Source organism: Emys orbicularis, chromosome 1 (genome assembly GCF_028017835.1).
Source record: "Emys orbicularis isolate rEmyOrb1 chromosome 1, rEmyOrb1.hap1, whole genome shotgun sequence".
NCBI lineage: Eukaryota > Metazoa > Chordata > Testudines > Emydidae > Emys > Emys orbicularis.
Genome location: NC_088683.1, coordinates 75026408 through 75042453, shown reverse-complemented (window position 1 = coordinate 75042453; position 16046 = coordinate 75026408). Strand labels below are relative to the sequence as shown.

The 16046-nt window shown below is 39.1% G+C and overlaps 1 protein-coding gene across 2 annotated transcripts in view; it reads right to left on the bottom strand.

The window, feature by feature from the left end:
• Positions 1-16046, bottom strand: part of NAV3 (neuron navigator 3) — a 363920-nt gene that overhangs the window by 191978 nt on the left and 155896 nt on the right. For both annotated transcript variants that reach the window (XM_065423439.1, XM_065423440.1), the window contains exons 6-7: positions 9671-9739; positions 6664-6803 (exon numbers count right to left, since the gene is read on the bottom strand). In XM_065423439.1, coding sequence (XP_065279511.1) covers positions 6664-6803; positions 9671-9739 — 209 coding nt within the window. The remainder of the gene's footprint in view (positions 1-6663; positions 6804-9670; positions 9740-16046) is intronic.

Sequence of the window (16046 nt, the reverse complement as noted above, 5' to 3'; positions counted from 1 at the left end):
ACTGCTTCATAACACATATATCACAAATTGTAATCAGCGCCAGATAAGTTACAGATGGACTGAGAGCTTTAATTTGGCTCTTAATCTTTAATTTAAATCACACCCTTAATGTTCCTTAAAGAGAGTTGTTTCTGTGCCCAAGTGTATTATCAATAGTTCATCGTGCAATTAATAAAGTGGAATAAAAGGATTTGTTTCCTGATACGGAATGACCTTGTCTCCCACCCTAAATGCATTCCTTGAACCTGCAGATCTGTTAGTGTGCTGTGCACATTCAGTTTGACTCAGGTATTTATTACATGACATCTGTCCCCACCTTGTGGTAATTTTGATACAGAGTGAATCCAAACAAAATATATCTGTGTATTTAATTTTTACATTTTAGTTTTACATCTTAAATCTGTAGGTCACCAGCTTATAAGAGTGAAGAGAGGTTTTGATTATTATAGCATAGGGACACTAACTTTTCTTCAACAATAACAACATAAATCAATATTTCCAGCATGTTGATTCAGACTGCATATATGTAGGCTTGGCAGAATTCAATTTTTAAAAAAATAATTTTGATGGAGTATATTAATGTTTATTTTTAAGCTTTTTTTCCATTTTTATCTATTCAGATTTTCACAGTTGAGTGAAATTATGGGGGGACAAGCAATAATTATTTAATAACAATGTATGTTGAGATTCAAAAAGTTAAAGCTTTAAAACAAAAATTGTCAACATAACACATACAAATATACTAAGTAAATATCCTTAAAATCAAACGCTAATAAGTTCTCAAGCAGTATTTGTCTTTCTTTGCCTGTCCATAAGGCCCTTCATTTTCAGTTTTCACTGATTTTTATTGAAAAATTCCCAGGTTTTACATAAGCTATTTGTGCGTGTGTGGTTTTTTTTTCTTTTTTTTTTTTTTTAACTGATTTGTACCACAATTCTGGACCACTCAAGTATATGAAAATACCAATTATGTGAAGAAAATCTAATACATTACATTAGGTAGATGTATTTATGTTAATAAAGGGTAAATACGAGGCTCTCTGTTAAAATAAGCAATGTAATGCAAGATATACGAACACACTCATGTGCGTGCATATGTGCACAAATTGTTAATGTGCAGTCCATGAAATAAACTATTAAACTGCTTTCATTTTCAGTTTTCTTTCTTCTCGCTATTTGTTGGGTTTGTTTTTTTTTTTTTGGTGCTTCAGTCCCCCAATGTTAACCCCAATATTTACCCAGAAAACTGTGAAATTAATTTATTGTACTGATCTTCACCTGCTTCTATTTTTTTTTCATAATAAACACTGATAAATTCCTGGGAAATTTTAAACAAAATAAAAACTGAAACCTTTTTGTGAATTTCTATTTTCATCAATGGAAATATGTTTTTGTCAGTTTCTGTACGTATGGCGAAATCAACATTTACCGACATTTAACGGAAAAAATCAAATCCTTCCAAGCCTGTACATATATCATGGCAATAGGCATCAGAGATACATGAAATAAGAAATTCTGTTTCCTTGTAACACAAATACTGTATTAGTTAAAGTCCAAAATCCAGATACTAGTGACACCACAGACAAATGTAAAAGTCCTTACCTGCTCAGATTTTTCCTGCTAGGAGAACAATGATTATATGGTTGTGTAAAGGGACACATGACAGGGGGATATGTATATAAGCATATGTTACTGGATCAGGAGCATACACCAAGAAGAATGCTCTGACCCCTAAGCATAATCTTACAGTGGATTTTTGCTTTCGAGAGACTTGGATTGGCGTAGTGAACTGCCATCCTGCACTACCTCTCCTATATGCAGACTTTCTGACAGTAGCCAATGTCAGATTTGTCCTAAGGTGTGTAACAAAATAATGGACACAAAATGAGACCAGGACAAACATACAGGCCTAATAATACTAATATAACAGAATCTCTCATGTAACGTTTCAGGACCAAAGCCTCAGTTGTAGCTTAGCTAGGGGCTTGTGAAATGTACAGGTATAGACATTTTCCCCACAAGCCCACAGAATGGCTGGGGAGCCACTCTGTGAAGGCGACTTCATCCCCTGGCTGAAATAGCTCTGTTCACCTTTAACATGTGTCTACTGTAACATGTGTCACTACATTGCCACCTAAAAGGACTTCAGACCACACAGAGGTGCATACTTCTGCACAATCCCGGTCCTCCTTTATGTGCTACAACCACACCTGTTCTATTGCCTTCATGGAGGTGAGGCACTGGATTTGCCCCTAAGTGCACGGCCAATTTGTCAGAGTTATACAGAATAAAAGCAGAGTGGAAATGTAATTGTGAGCGGTGCAATGATGGTTCCAAAGATGCAATCTCACAATGTATTTATGTATTTTGATGGGAGGGAGGGTTAGTATCAAGTAGCTTTAGAAATATTTTAAAGGGTGAGTGACTACACATAAAAAAAAGGGGGAAAGTTAACAAGGGAGTCTGATAAAAACAACAAGGAGTCTGGTGGCACCTTAAAGACTAACAGATTTATTTGGGCATAAGCTTTTGTGGGTAAAAACCTCACTTCTTCGGATGCATGTGTGGTTGTAGCACATAAAGGAGGACCGGGATTGTGCAGAAGTATGCACCTCTGTGTGGTCTGAAGTCCTTTTAGGTGGCAATTATTTTGATGCATCCGAAGAAGTGAGGTTTTTACCCACAAAAGCTTATGCCCAAATAAATCTGTTAGTCTTTAAGGTGCCACCAGACTCCTTGTTGTTTTTGTAGATACAGACTAACACGGCTACCCCCTGATACTTGACACCATGCAAGGGAGTCTGATGTGACAAGGGTTTTACAAGGTGTGTTTACTCAGTAAAATTGGAGTGTTCTGTAAGAGTCAATATATGAGAAGGGAGATAAGTTTTTTTTTTTTTTTTTTTTTTTTAAAGTTTAGCAAATGTCTTGCATATGAGTGACCCCATTCAATTCAATAGGGGTTGTGAGAAGGTTAGATAGCAGCTTAGACTAGCCAATAGATTGTTGACAATGAAAATATGAGATCATAACCAAACACTTTCAAACCAGTTTGCCCACCCCACATGCTTTTTGCTTCTTAGGAAAATCTCCACGGGAGAGTTACATATGCCTGCCCCAAAGATAGGTAACAATATCTTATATTACAAACATTCATAGCCAGAAGTTCAGCATTTACCTTTATTAGGCATTTTTTTAAGTATTAAGTGCGGTTATAGTCATATGACTCCGTTTCACTACAGTGAAAATATTTCAGTTTAAACCCCACACAACACAAATAATTTAGGGGCAACAGTCAAATTCTAAAAGTCTTTTTTTCAGCACGATGTGGTGAGAACATTAATCAGAACATTTGTTCTTTCCTACTCTCAACTGACAAAATTTACCTTTCCAATTCATGCAATGTTACACTGTACAGTCCTTCTGCAGAATGAGTGCTATAGATGCAGTAGAACAGTGATTCTCAAAGTGTGGTGACATGTAACATTGGTGGTAAGTGGGCTGCAGTCAGGTTATACGAGGTTTAGTTTAAAGTATACTATCACTGACTGAAATTCTGAAGGTGGTACACCAAATACAGTCTGAGAATCACTGCAACAAGTCCATACTGGGGATAAGTGTATAATGTTGCAGGGCTGTTCTTCCTAAGAAGTGTGAGGGGGAAATTAATCTAAATGACTTCATCCTTGTTATTTCAAAATGAAAGAATTATTTCTATTATTTTCTTTTTTATTTATTCTTTCAGAAGCAGACATTCCATTAAGACATATACTCTCACTGAAATCCCTCCAAAGGATGTAGCATCCAGGGGAGGGAAGAAAAGAAAAAGATCAGCTGACTGAGCCCATATGAGCCAACTCACTGCAATCTCCTAGCATTGGCCTGTTTAGATTTTTGATATGTGTGATGTACTCAGGGCCCACATGTCTTAATCAAAGCTACCATAAAGTAAACTCTGACTCTGGCTGAATGAGTTTGTGGGTGAAACTCTGGCTCTACTGAAGTCAATGGCAAAACTCCCATTGGCTTCAACAGGGTCGGGGGGGATTTTGCCTCATGTGAATTATTCCTTATGGGATACACCCCTACTTATTTATAAGTTACAAATGAACCTCAAAAAGGGTCCAAGAACTGTCAAGTTGTGAGTAAAGGTTTGGGCCAGATCTGATTTTGGGTCCACTCTTGGTTGCATTGGAGCAGGATTGGGCACTTGAATCTGTAAATTTATGTCCATCCCTGACAGTAACTGAGTTGGAAACCATGTTAATTATACAATAACTGGAGTTTCAATTATTACCAATTCCTGATAACATGTACTGTGTAAATAACCTTGTGTAATGTATTCAAACTCATACAGCATATATTGAGTCATACTAAAGAGAACTATGCACTAATATTGGTCTGAGCACAGGCCTGGCAGTCCGCAGCTCCTGAGTTCTGATGCCTACTCACACGATGACTTCCTTGTGCAAGCCATTTAACTTCTCTGCCTCAGCTTATCTGTCTGTAATACATACATACTTACCATACAGGAATGTTATCAGAATGGTCACTTAATATTTTGAAAGCACTATACACTGGTACTACTTGGGCTGCTAGCATTAATTTGTCTCGTTGTAGTGCCCATGGCAAAGACAATGCATTAAAAATAGAGCTTTCAGTTCCCTGTGCTGTGTTGCTGTGGGAAAAAAAAACTTTTCAAGTTACTTTAGTAGCAAGTGCTAAATATTATTATTTAGTAGTTGTACTATTAGTAAGAAAGTTTGTTTCATACATTTTTTCTATACATTAATGCCAGACAAGTTCCTAGATATGAAAAAGTTGCTATTTAAACTTGTCACAGAAACATTAAACAATATACATATCCTGGTAATTAACTTTAAAAACATTTTGGTGCAGTTATTTTTCTCTTTGGGCAAGGAACTGATATGGTGGATTCTGATACACTTTTCTGTTTGTCCTTTTAGGATCTTAGATGAAATATTTTGCTATCCCAGCACTCACTATAGTTGTTTTCCCTCATTAACTTCTGCTTTTATATATATGTCTCTAAAATAAACTTGTACTTGGCTTATGTTTCCATATCAAATCAATGTACTCAGATCTTTGCTGCTGTTATTTGAAGTAAGAAAAAAGAGCAGAGACAGAAAATTTGAAATATAGTACTCGGTAGTTATGCAACATTACGTTTTCTATATCCTGTAAAATGAATCGAATGATTATATACAAACAAAGCAGCCCTTATCCTCTTGCAAGTGATGACTTCACTAAAAATCTGATCAAGGTTCTCATTCTGTGCAGGGAAGAAATGGGAAAGTAAAGAAATCCATCCCAGAAAAAGCCACATAAACGTGCATTGCAAGGCAAGTCTTAGCAGTCCAAAGACAGTTTGCAAGCAATGAGCTGAGAAAAACTGGTATCTACAACTATGGAAAAAAGTTTCCCACCTTTAATCATTCATTCCTCCATATGCTGTTGTTTCAACTGCAAACTGATGTCAAAATCACATAGCATTTCTAAAACCTAAACTATTGTACATACCTTCACTCAAGCAGCCACACCTCCTACTGCATAAGTCCACTATAGTATTTGTGAACTATATACTGTCTGCTCAGGACATATCCTGTATGCTTTATGGATTTAGTCTGCATGTCTTGCCATAAGCAAGCTGATGATAAAATAAAATCAACTACAGAGCTATCCAAAATACTCGTCCCTGATAGTAAAAATAATGAAATAACTATTGAAAGGATGGATTTATATCTTCAGATGCTGCTAGGGGCAAAGCATGTTCATCAGAATTTTGCAGAAAAAATCTGGATAGTTGCCTGTTGCTTAGATGAAGAACATTCACTGCATATTTGTTCCTCCCACAGACCCCAAGGATGCAAATGGGTATTATGCATATTGTATCATTTTCAACTATATTCTAACCCAGAGATATGAATAGAATGTTGTTCATTACACAGAGAAGAAAAGGGGCCTGGAGTATTTACACATCTCAGAATACTGAATTTTCAAATTCTTCTTCTTGAGATAAAGAATAAAGAGGGACATTTTCTAGAAAAACTGCTCCACAGGCCAGGGAGGAGGTCAAGAAGTGATGGGGATGAAGAGGAGAACAAATTAAATCAGTAGATAGAACAGCAGCTTGTAATTAAAGATGAAGCAAAATATGAAACTTGAATTTTAACCCCTTCAAAATTTTCGGAAAATGGGTTTAAATTTGAAACCGCAGGTCCAAACTCACTTCTCAGATTATGGTCCTGGTCTGGATATGCAACCCGAAGATTCCAAATCCCACACGAACTGCTGACTCCACAGACGGTCTGACTCAAAGCACACTGAAGTCAATGGGATTTGGATCAGACTCAATATTTCCCCCATGAAACATCAAGTCATCTTTTACTTCAGCGAATCTCGTGAGATTTTCACCAATGGGGGTAAAAATATTGCAATAACAGTTCACAAGATTTCAGTGCTGATTAGTCCAAACCCACATTTTAGCCCTGATTCAGCTATGAACCTGAACCTAAACTCAACACCACTTTCCTGGCCCATCTCTAACTATGATTTTTGTGTTACACATGGGATTGTTTCTTTTCTGCTTTCAGACTGTGTGTGTTGTCTATGAACAGTTACTGGTGGCTTTTCAAAACTTACCTTTTTCATTGCCATTTGCATATTGTGGAGGCTTGTTTTTGTCAATGCTGTTAAAGCTCTGACTTCTCCGATTTAAATTAGAAGCTCCCTGGACCTTGGTACTGCTGCCTGCAGCTGGCACCCTTGAGGGCCCTGGAAGCCTAGAACAGTAGAATCAGAAATTACTTTGTTGTACAAGATGCAAACATATGGAACACACACTTTGTCAAGTATCAGACCAAAGTGTGGAACCAGTAAATGAATAACAATGATTTCACATAATGACAATGAATGACAGGAATCAAGTTGGTTAGATTCAACAGGGTCAATGAAAATAAAAGTTAATCCTAACACACACAAAAGGGAAAAAGATGTTTTATAGCATCACAGGAAACATAAGGATGCTTTGCATTTGCCATTAACCTTGCTAAAACAGATTCACCCACATATACTATTACAGTGTAATATTTTACTTAAATATATCACAGTCTGTTTTCTGGAGTAAATACGATAAAATTGACTAGAGAACATAACAATAAAATATTTTGAAGAAATACCCCAAACGCTCTTAATCTGGTAAATACTGTAGTTAATTGCATTTACAGCACAATAACTAGACTTTTACTAATCCACTGCACTCAAATACATTTTGAATAGCTATTGGCTCTAGCTCTAACTATATTTCAGATTGGTCTGCATATTTATTATCTCAAATGCAGAATGTTGAAAATAAATATTCTAAGGTAGATACTGCAAATGTATGTACGCCCTATACAAGAATATAATGCAGACTATACAGTTCATTTGTTACTATTTGCTGCCACCATCTGAGCCTTACTGTGTAGTAGTGTTATGAAAAAATTAGGAGCCATTGTCTGTAGCACGTATAAAGCATCATTGTATTTTGCTTGATTCAATTCTCTGGCATATGATTATTTAATACAAGTCTGCTTCAAATTTCCTCCATCACCACTGCAAATACAACTCCCCCCCCCCCTTTTTATACAACACATAATAAAATACTCAGATCATCAACAGACTTTTGCAACAGGGATATAATACCCATATTCGGTTACTGATGGACTATGCAAATGTGATGAGTAATTTCAAAGACTTTGCTAACAACAGCATGAATTATTGTAGAGTTCTCAAATGATACTAGTGTCATCATATGATGCATCATGAAAGGGCAATAGCTGGAGAGAGGAAAGAAATCACATTATAAAGGACTCCAAAATGTTAGATTTTTATAAATGTTTTGCTTAACACATTGGTACATCAAAAATGTTGAAATCATTTTAGTTTCATTAGATAACACATATAAAGAGCTCCACATTCTGTTACATTACTGATTTAAGCCTCAGAGAGCTAATCCATTCATTATTTTTATGGCTCATTCTGGCTGCCAGCCTGCCCCACTAGTCTCTGTGCTGAGACCAGAGCAGACTGTCTCTACAGCTGTATGCATTCTAACCTTTACCATGACCCATGAATTCTAGTGATCTTCTGTTCCCTGAAGAATGCACTAAAACAAACTTAAAAATCCATTTGCTCTTTCTCATTACCCTAATTTGACAGGCAGTCAGAGCCCTGAGATCATTTGTCAAAGGTAATGAGAAAAAAAAAAAGGCAACGAGAAGGCATGTGCAACACTGGAAATTCATCTGTTCTATTAAAATGTAAATTACTTAAATGTATATTTTACATGCCAGAATCCTCGAACTTGCAGCCGTAAGCACATTATACATGAGGTCACTTGCTCTACATACTTTCCAATTTACTTCATTTACCGTCATTAATTGAACTCAGTTTTCAAATTGCCCTTGCAGAATCATTTTAAGCAACCAAGGAAATGCAAAGTAGGAAGTAACAGATAAGGGACAAGTCACATACCTCTGATCAGGGCCTTGGCAACACTGTCATAGATTTAAAGTATTAGACAATAAAACTGTTAGCCTACACATGCTGAATGGTGGACAAGACAGTAGTGTCAGCAATAAATGAGACTGAAGACCTATGATCACAGGCATAAAGCGACTACACTCTGGAATGGCTCATTGCAAGCTATCACCAGTCACTCAGATTGTATTAGTGCACCACATTATGAAATGCAAGCTTTATTCTGGATTACATTATTTATAGTTCATTGTTCTCAGCAATGAACTGTACAGCAAACAGTGTGATTAATAAAGGCATTGCTTCTCAAACACAAACTTACAACAGCAAGAGGGACTTGAATTCTTTTCTTCTAAAAGTGGATTTAGTGGTCATGAAAGTGAAAGATTAGCAGCACTGGCTCAAGTGGACAACAGGACAGGCAGGGAAAGTGTGAGTTTCTGCACACAGTTCTATCAAATACACTTCAAGCTTTAGCTGAGGTCCTTTGTGTCTCCAAACCCAAGTATCTCATGAAGAGGGGCTTAGATATGCTACTCCAGGGACAGCAGACACAGTCCGTGACTGTTTGACTGCTACATCTTTGCTCCTCTGCTCGGGAATTTAGGGAATTTAGGATTGCCAACCCTCCTGGATTGTTCTGGAGTCTCCAGGAACTAAAGATTAATCTTTAATTAAAGACTATGTCATGGACTGAAGCTTCCAGGAATACGTCCCGCTAAAATTGACAACCCTTATATGAACTAGACTTGTGTGATGATTTTGTGATGTGGACACAGGGTCCTTTGGGAGCTAGGATGGCCTTCCAAACTCATTTTCACTTGTGACCCAAGGAAGAAGTTGAGACAAAAGCTTTACTAAATCCCTAAGCCTTCTAACCCCTCAAATCTGATCATTTACATGCAGGACACAAAGATGCACGATACATAACAATCAGAAATATGGCTAATGGTATTGTACAAATCTGCTTTTGCCAGTCAGGTGCAAGGCTTTCCCATGACAAAGCTCTGAGGTACAAAACTTGCATGATTACACATTGCAATGTTTACTTATGTCCAAAGAATAAAATACCAATGGGCACTGACTCAGTTGAGTATCACTAATAAGCAATAAATGAGAGATATTAACTGACCTAGAAGTCTTTTTTTGACTGGTTGCAATTCCACTGTGATTAGACTGAGTTGCATATCTGGCTCTCAGACTGTATGAGAAGAAACAGAGAAATTGAATTAAAGAATTTTTGAACACATATAGAAAGCACACACTTACCAGCAAACTATGAGTTAATGTAATGCAAGCTGAACATGTACAGAAAACCCAAATTAATCAGCAAAGAATGAATTAATGTGCAGATTATGAGTAATGCAATGTACAGATTATGAAATAATGGACGGCGCTGTAATTTGCCTCACTCAGCAGAACATATTAACGTTTAGGTATAGACAGTTTGGGAAAAATTTCAGAATGGCCAAGTTTCAGTATTGGTAGCGCAATCTGCAACTGCAAAATTTGTGTTTGAGTTTTTGCGCCCGCAAAAAGAACTGCAGGCAAATATGTAAGTACTTTTGCCTCCAGCTACCTGATCTGGATCTGCAGTTAGGTAGTTAGAGGAGAACCAACATTCCGATTTGCAGCTACATACCCAGTGTGAACACAAAATGCAGATATAAATTGAACCCACCAAAGGAAAGGCATCTGAAGAAGTGGTTTTTTTTTACCCACGAAAGCTTATGCCCAAATAAATTTGTTAGTCTTTAAGGTGCCACTGGACTCCTCGTTGTTTTTGTGGATACAGACTAACACGGCTACCCCTCTGATACTTGACACCAAAGGAAATGTAGCCATATAGGAGTGTTCACTGATGTTCTCTGTCATTATCACTCAAGCTAATTGTAACAAAGTGCATTGCTCAGACAGATGCTTTAATAGGCGACTCCTGCTATTTATTTATGTTTCCTGTTACATTCCATAGGGAGTTGCATCTTAGCCTCTTACAGCATGCAGAGGGCATTTTTGCAATACAAGACATGTCTGTGCTAGGGGATCACTACAGAACCCTGTTGGAAGGCCAGACATGTGTCCTATCAAGCAGAAGATGCCTGGTGCTGAATCTCTGTTGCCTTATGGCCAGTTTATGCCACTCCCTAGTGCAGTGTGGCTCTACAAGACCAGGTCTCCCAGCAGTTTGCATGAGGAGTTTGACTGAGCATGGCTATGGGGAGTAGTTGCAGCTGATGTACTCTAGCTATTATGGCTGATACAATGTAGAGCAGCTGTCAGGTCTCAAAGCCCCAGATCATGGGGATGCACAGAGGTGGTTTAAATCATAGGTCAGGTGAAATGGGAAATCAGAGCCTTAGGGCTTTTGAGGATGTGGGAGGAAACCAAATAAAATGGCAGCTCCATTTTGATTGGTTTGGCATAAACCCAGCAACTCCCACAGTTTATATTTTTAAATCACTGGAGTAGTAGCAGCAGCAGCAGCCACCGCCTCTGGCATTTAGGCCCTGTATAATAGGCTGGCACCATTTGCCAGAAACAGCTCTCCCTGCTAGGAGGTATTGATTCTGGTAGGAAAGAGTTAAGTGGTTTCTGCTGATGCACTAAGGTAAGCAGCCTATTAGTCTAGCTGAATATAGTGATTGAAAATAGTGAATACAGTGTAAAAGTGACACCTCAGCATTATGATGCCTTCATTTGACCTGTCAGGATGACAAAGAGGTGGGTGGGATACCTTTTCCAACTGTGAAATATTAAGGCAGAGAATTATTCTTAAATATTCAGCCTCTAGTAAAAACAGGACATTTTGGTTCCCTTTGAGCTTCAAGTGCCCAGCCTTTTATTGAGAAAGTGGGAACTGAACTTTGTGTTCATTGTTGTTAATTTCTGTGTTAATAAACACAACTCCAGTAAGGGGTCACAGTATGGCCTCTAAAAATGTGTGAACTATGTTTGCAGGTTGGAAATGGCCCCTGCTCACACACTGTTTGAAAGAAATGAGAGTATATGAGTCCTAACACTGGGGTATGGAGCCACCAAAAAGACGGCAATGCCACGGCCCTTTGGAATAGATGTATTGTATAACCTCACAACAGTGACAATTCATGGTTTTAAATGACAGCATCTCCTCTGGGATTTAAAATAATACTTAGCCCATGTTCTATATATGTGCGCACACATATTACACAATATTTTATATCTTGTATTATATTACAATGTTTTATTATTTTATCATCCATAACAATTTCGCAATAAAAGGCTGGGCACTTGAAGCTCAAAAGCAACCACAACTTCTCATTTTTACTTCAGAGGCTGAATATTTAAGACTATTTCTCTGCCTTAATATCTCACAGTTTGAGGTCTCCCACCCACCTTTTTGTCATCCTGGCAGGCAGGGGTGAAAGTTACTTAAAGGACTTACCAGTACACCGGAGTCCTGAGCAGGGGGTGTGGCCTCAACTGGAAGAGGCGTGGCCTCAACCGGAAGAGACGGGGCCTTTACATTCCTGGGCCCTTTAAATCACCCCCGGAGCTACCAGCTGCAGAGGCAGCTGGAAGCCCCGGGGCTCAGGGGTGATTTAAAGGGCCCAGGAATGTAAAGGCCCCGCCTCTCCCGGCAGTGGGGCTCGGGAGGCAATTTAAAGGGATCAGGGATCCGGCCGCTGCAGGGAGCCACGGGCCCTTTAAATCGCCAGCCTGGGGAAGCTGGTCCAGTCCGGCACGATGTACTGGCTCTTGCTGGTATGCCGGACCAGACCGGACCGGCTTACTTTTACCTCTCCTGGCAGGACAAATTAAGGCATCATAATGCTGAGGTGTCACTTTTACACTGTTTGGAAGGCACACTAATAAAATGTGAAAATTATGATGTGTTAAAAAATTCCTGAGTGTAACTCCTGAGTGTAAGACAAAATGATGTAAGTACAATTAACACAGACAGTGATTTTTAAAGCAAAGTGAACAGGATGTATCTCAGGCACTGACTGAAAGCTGTGAATGCCATGTACAGCGATATTGTACTATAGCTTTTTGACCTAGAAGAACAATAATTTTCCAAGGCAGCTGAAAAGATCAGACAACTATGACTTCTCCATGTTCTTGAGCTGTTGGTGTGCCAGCCTGCAGCTACAGAGTGTGTCGTTTCCATTAAATGAAGACAAAATGCAGAGGGATATTCAGCTGAAAATGCTTCCTAGCAAAGTATTTTTCTCTATCCGTCTAACCCCTTCCAAGTTCAGAGAGCTTCTGTCTTGAGACTGCTTTCAAATCTCCAAAATTGCTCAAAAAGCATTGCTCAGTCTCAGCACCAGGTCAGTCCCTCTGCTTCTGAAAACTGAATTCATTTGCCAAAGATATGTGAAATAAGTGCAGGGGGAGAGGGAAGAGAGAAAAAGGCTGTCACCATTAAATACAATGGGTTCATCAAGTCCCTAATTACTTTTGTTTTATGTCTCTTGGTTAGCACTAGACCATGATGGACCCATTAACTTCTTGCATAGCTATCTTTTCCAAAACTGCTGGCCCCACACTTACAGATGTGACCATAGGTGCTAGAACTACAGGTGCTGGGTGTGCTGCCACCCTCCCTGCCTTGAAGTAGAAATAACAACCCAAATACATCACATTCAGCACCCCCACTATAAAAATTACTCCAGAACCACTGGATGTGACCTTCAACACATCCAAAGTCTAGCATTCTTGCAAGAATTATACTACCTTTTAAAAAGAAAATATTGCCAATACAGCCAATTGCCTACAGACATAATTTGGCAGTCAGAAAAAAAAAATGAAGTTTTGCAAAACATACAGTGCACTTTTCTTAGCTGCAGGCTCACACTCATATTTGAATGTATTGTTATGTGTTAGTCTAAAGTGCATTGAAACTTGGGGTTGGTAACTGCCGCTTATCTAAGATAATTATAAGACGCCATTAAGTTCCTTAATGGTACCTGGTAGCTGAAACAATAGGGGCTTTCAACCAAAATACAGGCACATGTCACCACCAAAAAAGAATGCATATCAGGCCACTCAGGAATATGAACTATGTGGGAGGAGAGGTTTCACTGGGTATTGTTTGTACAGGGCCGGCTCCAGACACCAGGTTAACAAGCAGGTGCTTGGGGCGGCCAAGGGAGAGGGGCGGCACCTGTGGCAATTTGGGGGCGGCAGGTCCCTCACTCCCTCTAGGAGCGAAGGACCTGCCGCTGAACTGCCGCTGCCGATCGCGGCTTTTTTTTTTTTTTTTTTTTTTTTGCTTGGGGCAGCAGAAATGCTGGAGCCGGCCCTGGTTTGTAGTAGAGAAGAGAGTGTGAGTGAGAGAGAGAGAGAGAGAAAGAAAAAAAACAGCACTGGGAATGTGGCCCCAAGGAAAGCAAATGACTCGTCTATAGTTGAAAGTGAACATGGATTAGGGTAGAGTGTAAATTTAAAGCACAGTAGCTGTTCCTGACCACACTCTTATTCCAGAACAAGAGTGCCTTATTCCTCGTTAGCTCCTACACATAGGAACAGCTCTGTGTGTCCACAAGCTGTAGAAGAGAGATCTTGTGGGCTAAGTGCTGACTGGAAAAGGGGCTCGGAACTGTGAGTAAAAACACAGTTTCTTGTTTGATTCTTGCTCTGTTCCAGGAAACAGGATGTTGTACACACTTTGTAAATAGACAAGGACTGCGTCAAAAAAACCACCTGACTCCATCATTAATTTTTCCTCCTAACTGCAATGACCCACAAGACCCTGAATTTTTGGCTAACTGCTCCCATCAAAACTGGTTGTAACAGTTACAAAAATGGCAGTCACTGCAGCCTAATAGATAGGCACAAGACTGAGGGCAGCAGTACTGCATTGCATCATTAGGAAATTTCTGTTTGAAAAAGGCAACGAAGTACTGAGTCTGATCCAAAGCCCTTTGAAATCAGCTGGATTCTTTCCATTGACTTCAATGGGCTTTGGATCAGGCCCTAACGTTTTTTTTCTCTTGCAACTTAAGGAAGCAGAGACTGCTAACCTAGTCGCAACAATCCCAATGGCTAATTTCTGTTGTTGATCTTTAGGCCTGAGATGGGTGCAAACAATGAAACAAAACAGAATAGTTCAGCTGCAAGCAGGGCAATGGGCTTTAGAAACTGCTCCTAGCAGGTGCATGAAAACACTCAAAAGTTTCCATAAGTAACAATGCTAAAGATTCTTAGATGCCTGTCCACCAAAGGCATCAGAGGACGAGGAGGGGATCAGAATTTTAATTTTACCAGAGCAAACTGTGGAAGAATGAGGAAAGTGTAATGAACTCATCAGTTCAAATGAGCATCTGTGAAGAGTGAGGGTGAAGGGCAGACAATGAATTAATGGCAGACTTTGGAGTCAACTGCAGGGAAATCTGTCTGCTTACTCGCTTGCCTGCAGACAAACAGCATAAGAACATTAATAGCTGAGTGGTACAGGAAGGAAGGAATGAGGAGGAGGAAGCTCCATGAAATTGTATACAGCACATAAAGCTGAAGGATGGAGCTCATTGGAAGCTGGATACACAGCATGAGTCAAATTGACAATACTTTAAACCCCAGCTTCAATAGAAACCCATGTAATGATTCCCTATATCCTTTGCTATTTATTAAAAACAGAGTCTTTCTAGCAGCTGTTACTTTATAGTGTGATGGTAGTGTGGCAATCCATCAGTAATGTAAAGGATGTCCTGTAGGTTGTAATTCTGAAAATATCAGCCATGTGATTTGTTAAAGTTGCTGGACACTTTAATTCTGGTTAGGGAGAGAAAAAACTCAAGAACAAAAAGCAAAACAAAAGCAAACAAAAAACAGAAATAAACGGTTTTCTTATGGGATCAAAATCATTTCACCCTACTGAGTACCTGAATTTGATATGACAAGGTACAGTCATACCACGTTGGTGGGATGAGTACGCACTATAGCCGGATGGGAATTTTCTGTCAAAATGATTTTCAGGTAGAAAATATTTTTTTCACAAAATCAAAAAAATTTCTGCCAGAAAATTTCAATTTTCCCTAGGGAAAAGAAAAATGAAAGCTCCCTGGCTCCCCAGCAGCCCACCTGGAAGGCTCCCCACTTCCCCAGTTACCCTGCGCATTTTTTGCTTCCCCATTATTTTTTATGCTTTCTCCACATTGACTTCCTTCTTGCAAAACAGAGTGACTTCAGATATACATAGATCATTCAAAGCAGGGACTGTGCCTTCGTATATGTTTGTACAGCACAATGGGGCCTCAATACTGATTGCGGCCTGTGAGCATACCACAAAGTAAATGTTTAATTACAATTAACAAAACAGTTAAATGAAATGACAGGTGACAAGCTAGGGTGACCAGATGTCCCGATTTTATAGGGACAGTCCTGATTTTTAGGTCTTTTTCTTATATAGGCTCCTATTACCCTCCACCCCCATCCCGATTTTTCACATTTGCTGTCTGGTCACCCTAATGACAGCCCTTAAAGACACAAGAAAGGATGTCAATAAAATAACAAAAAGAAAAAAAAAG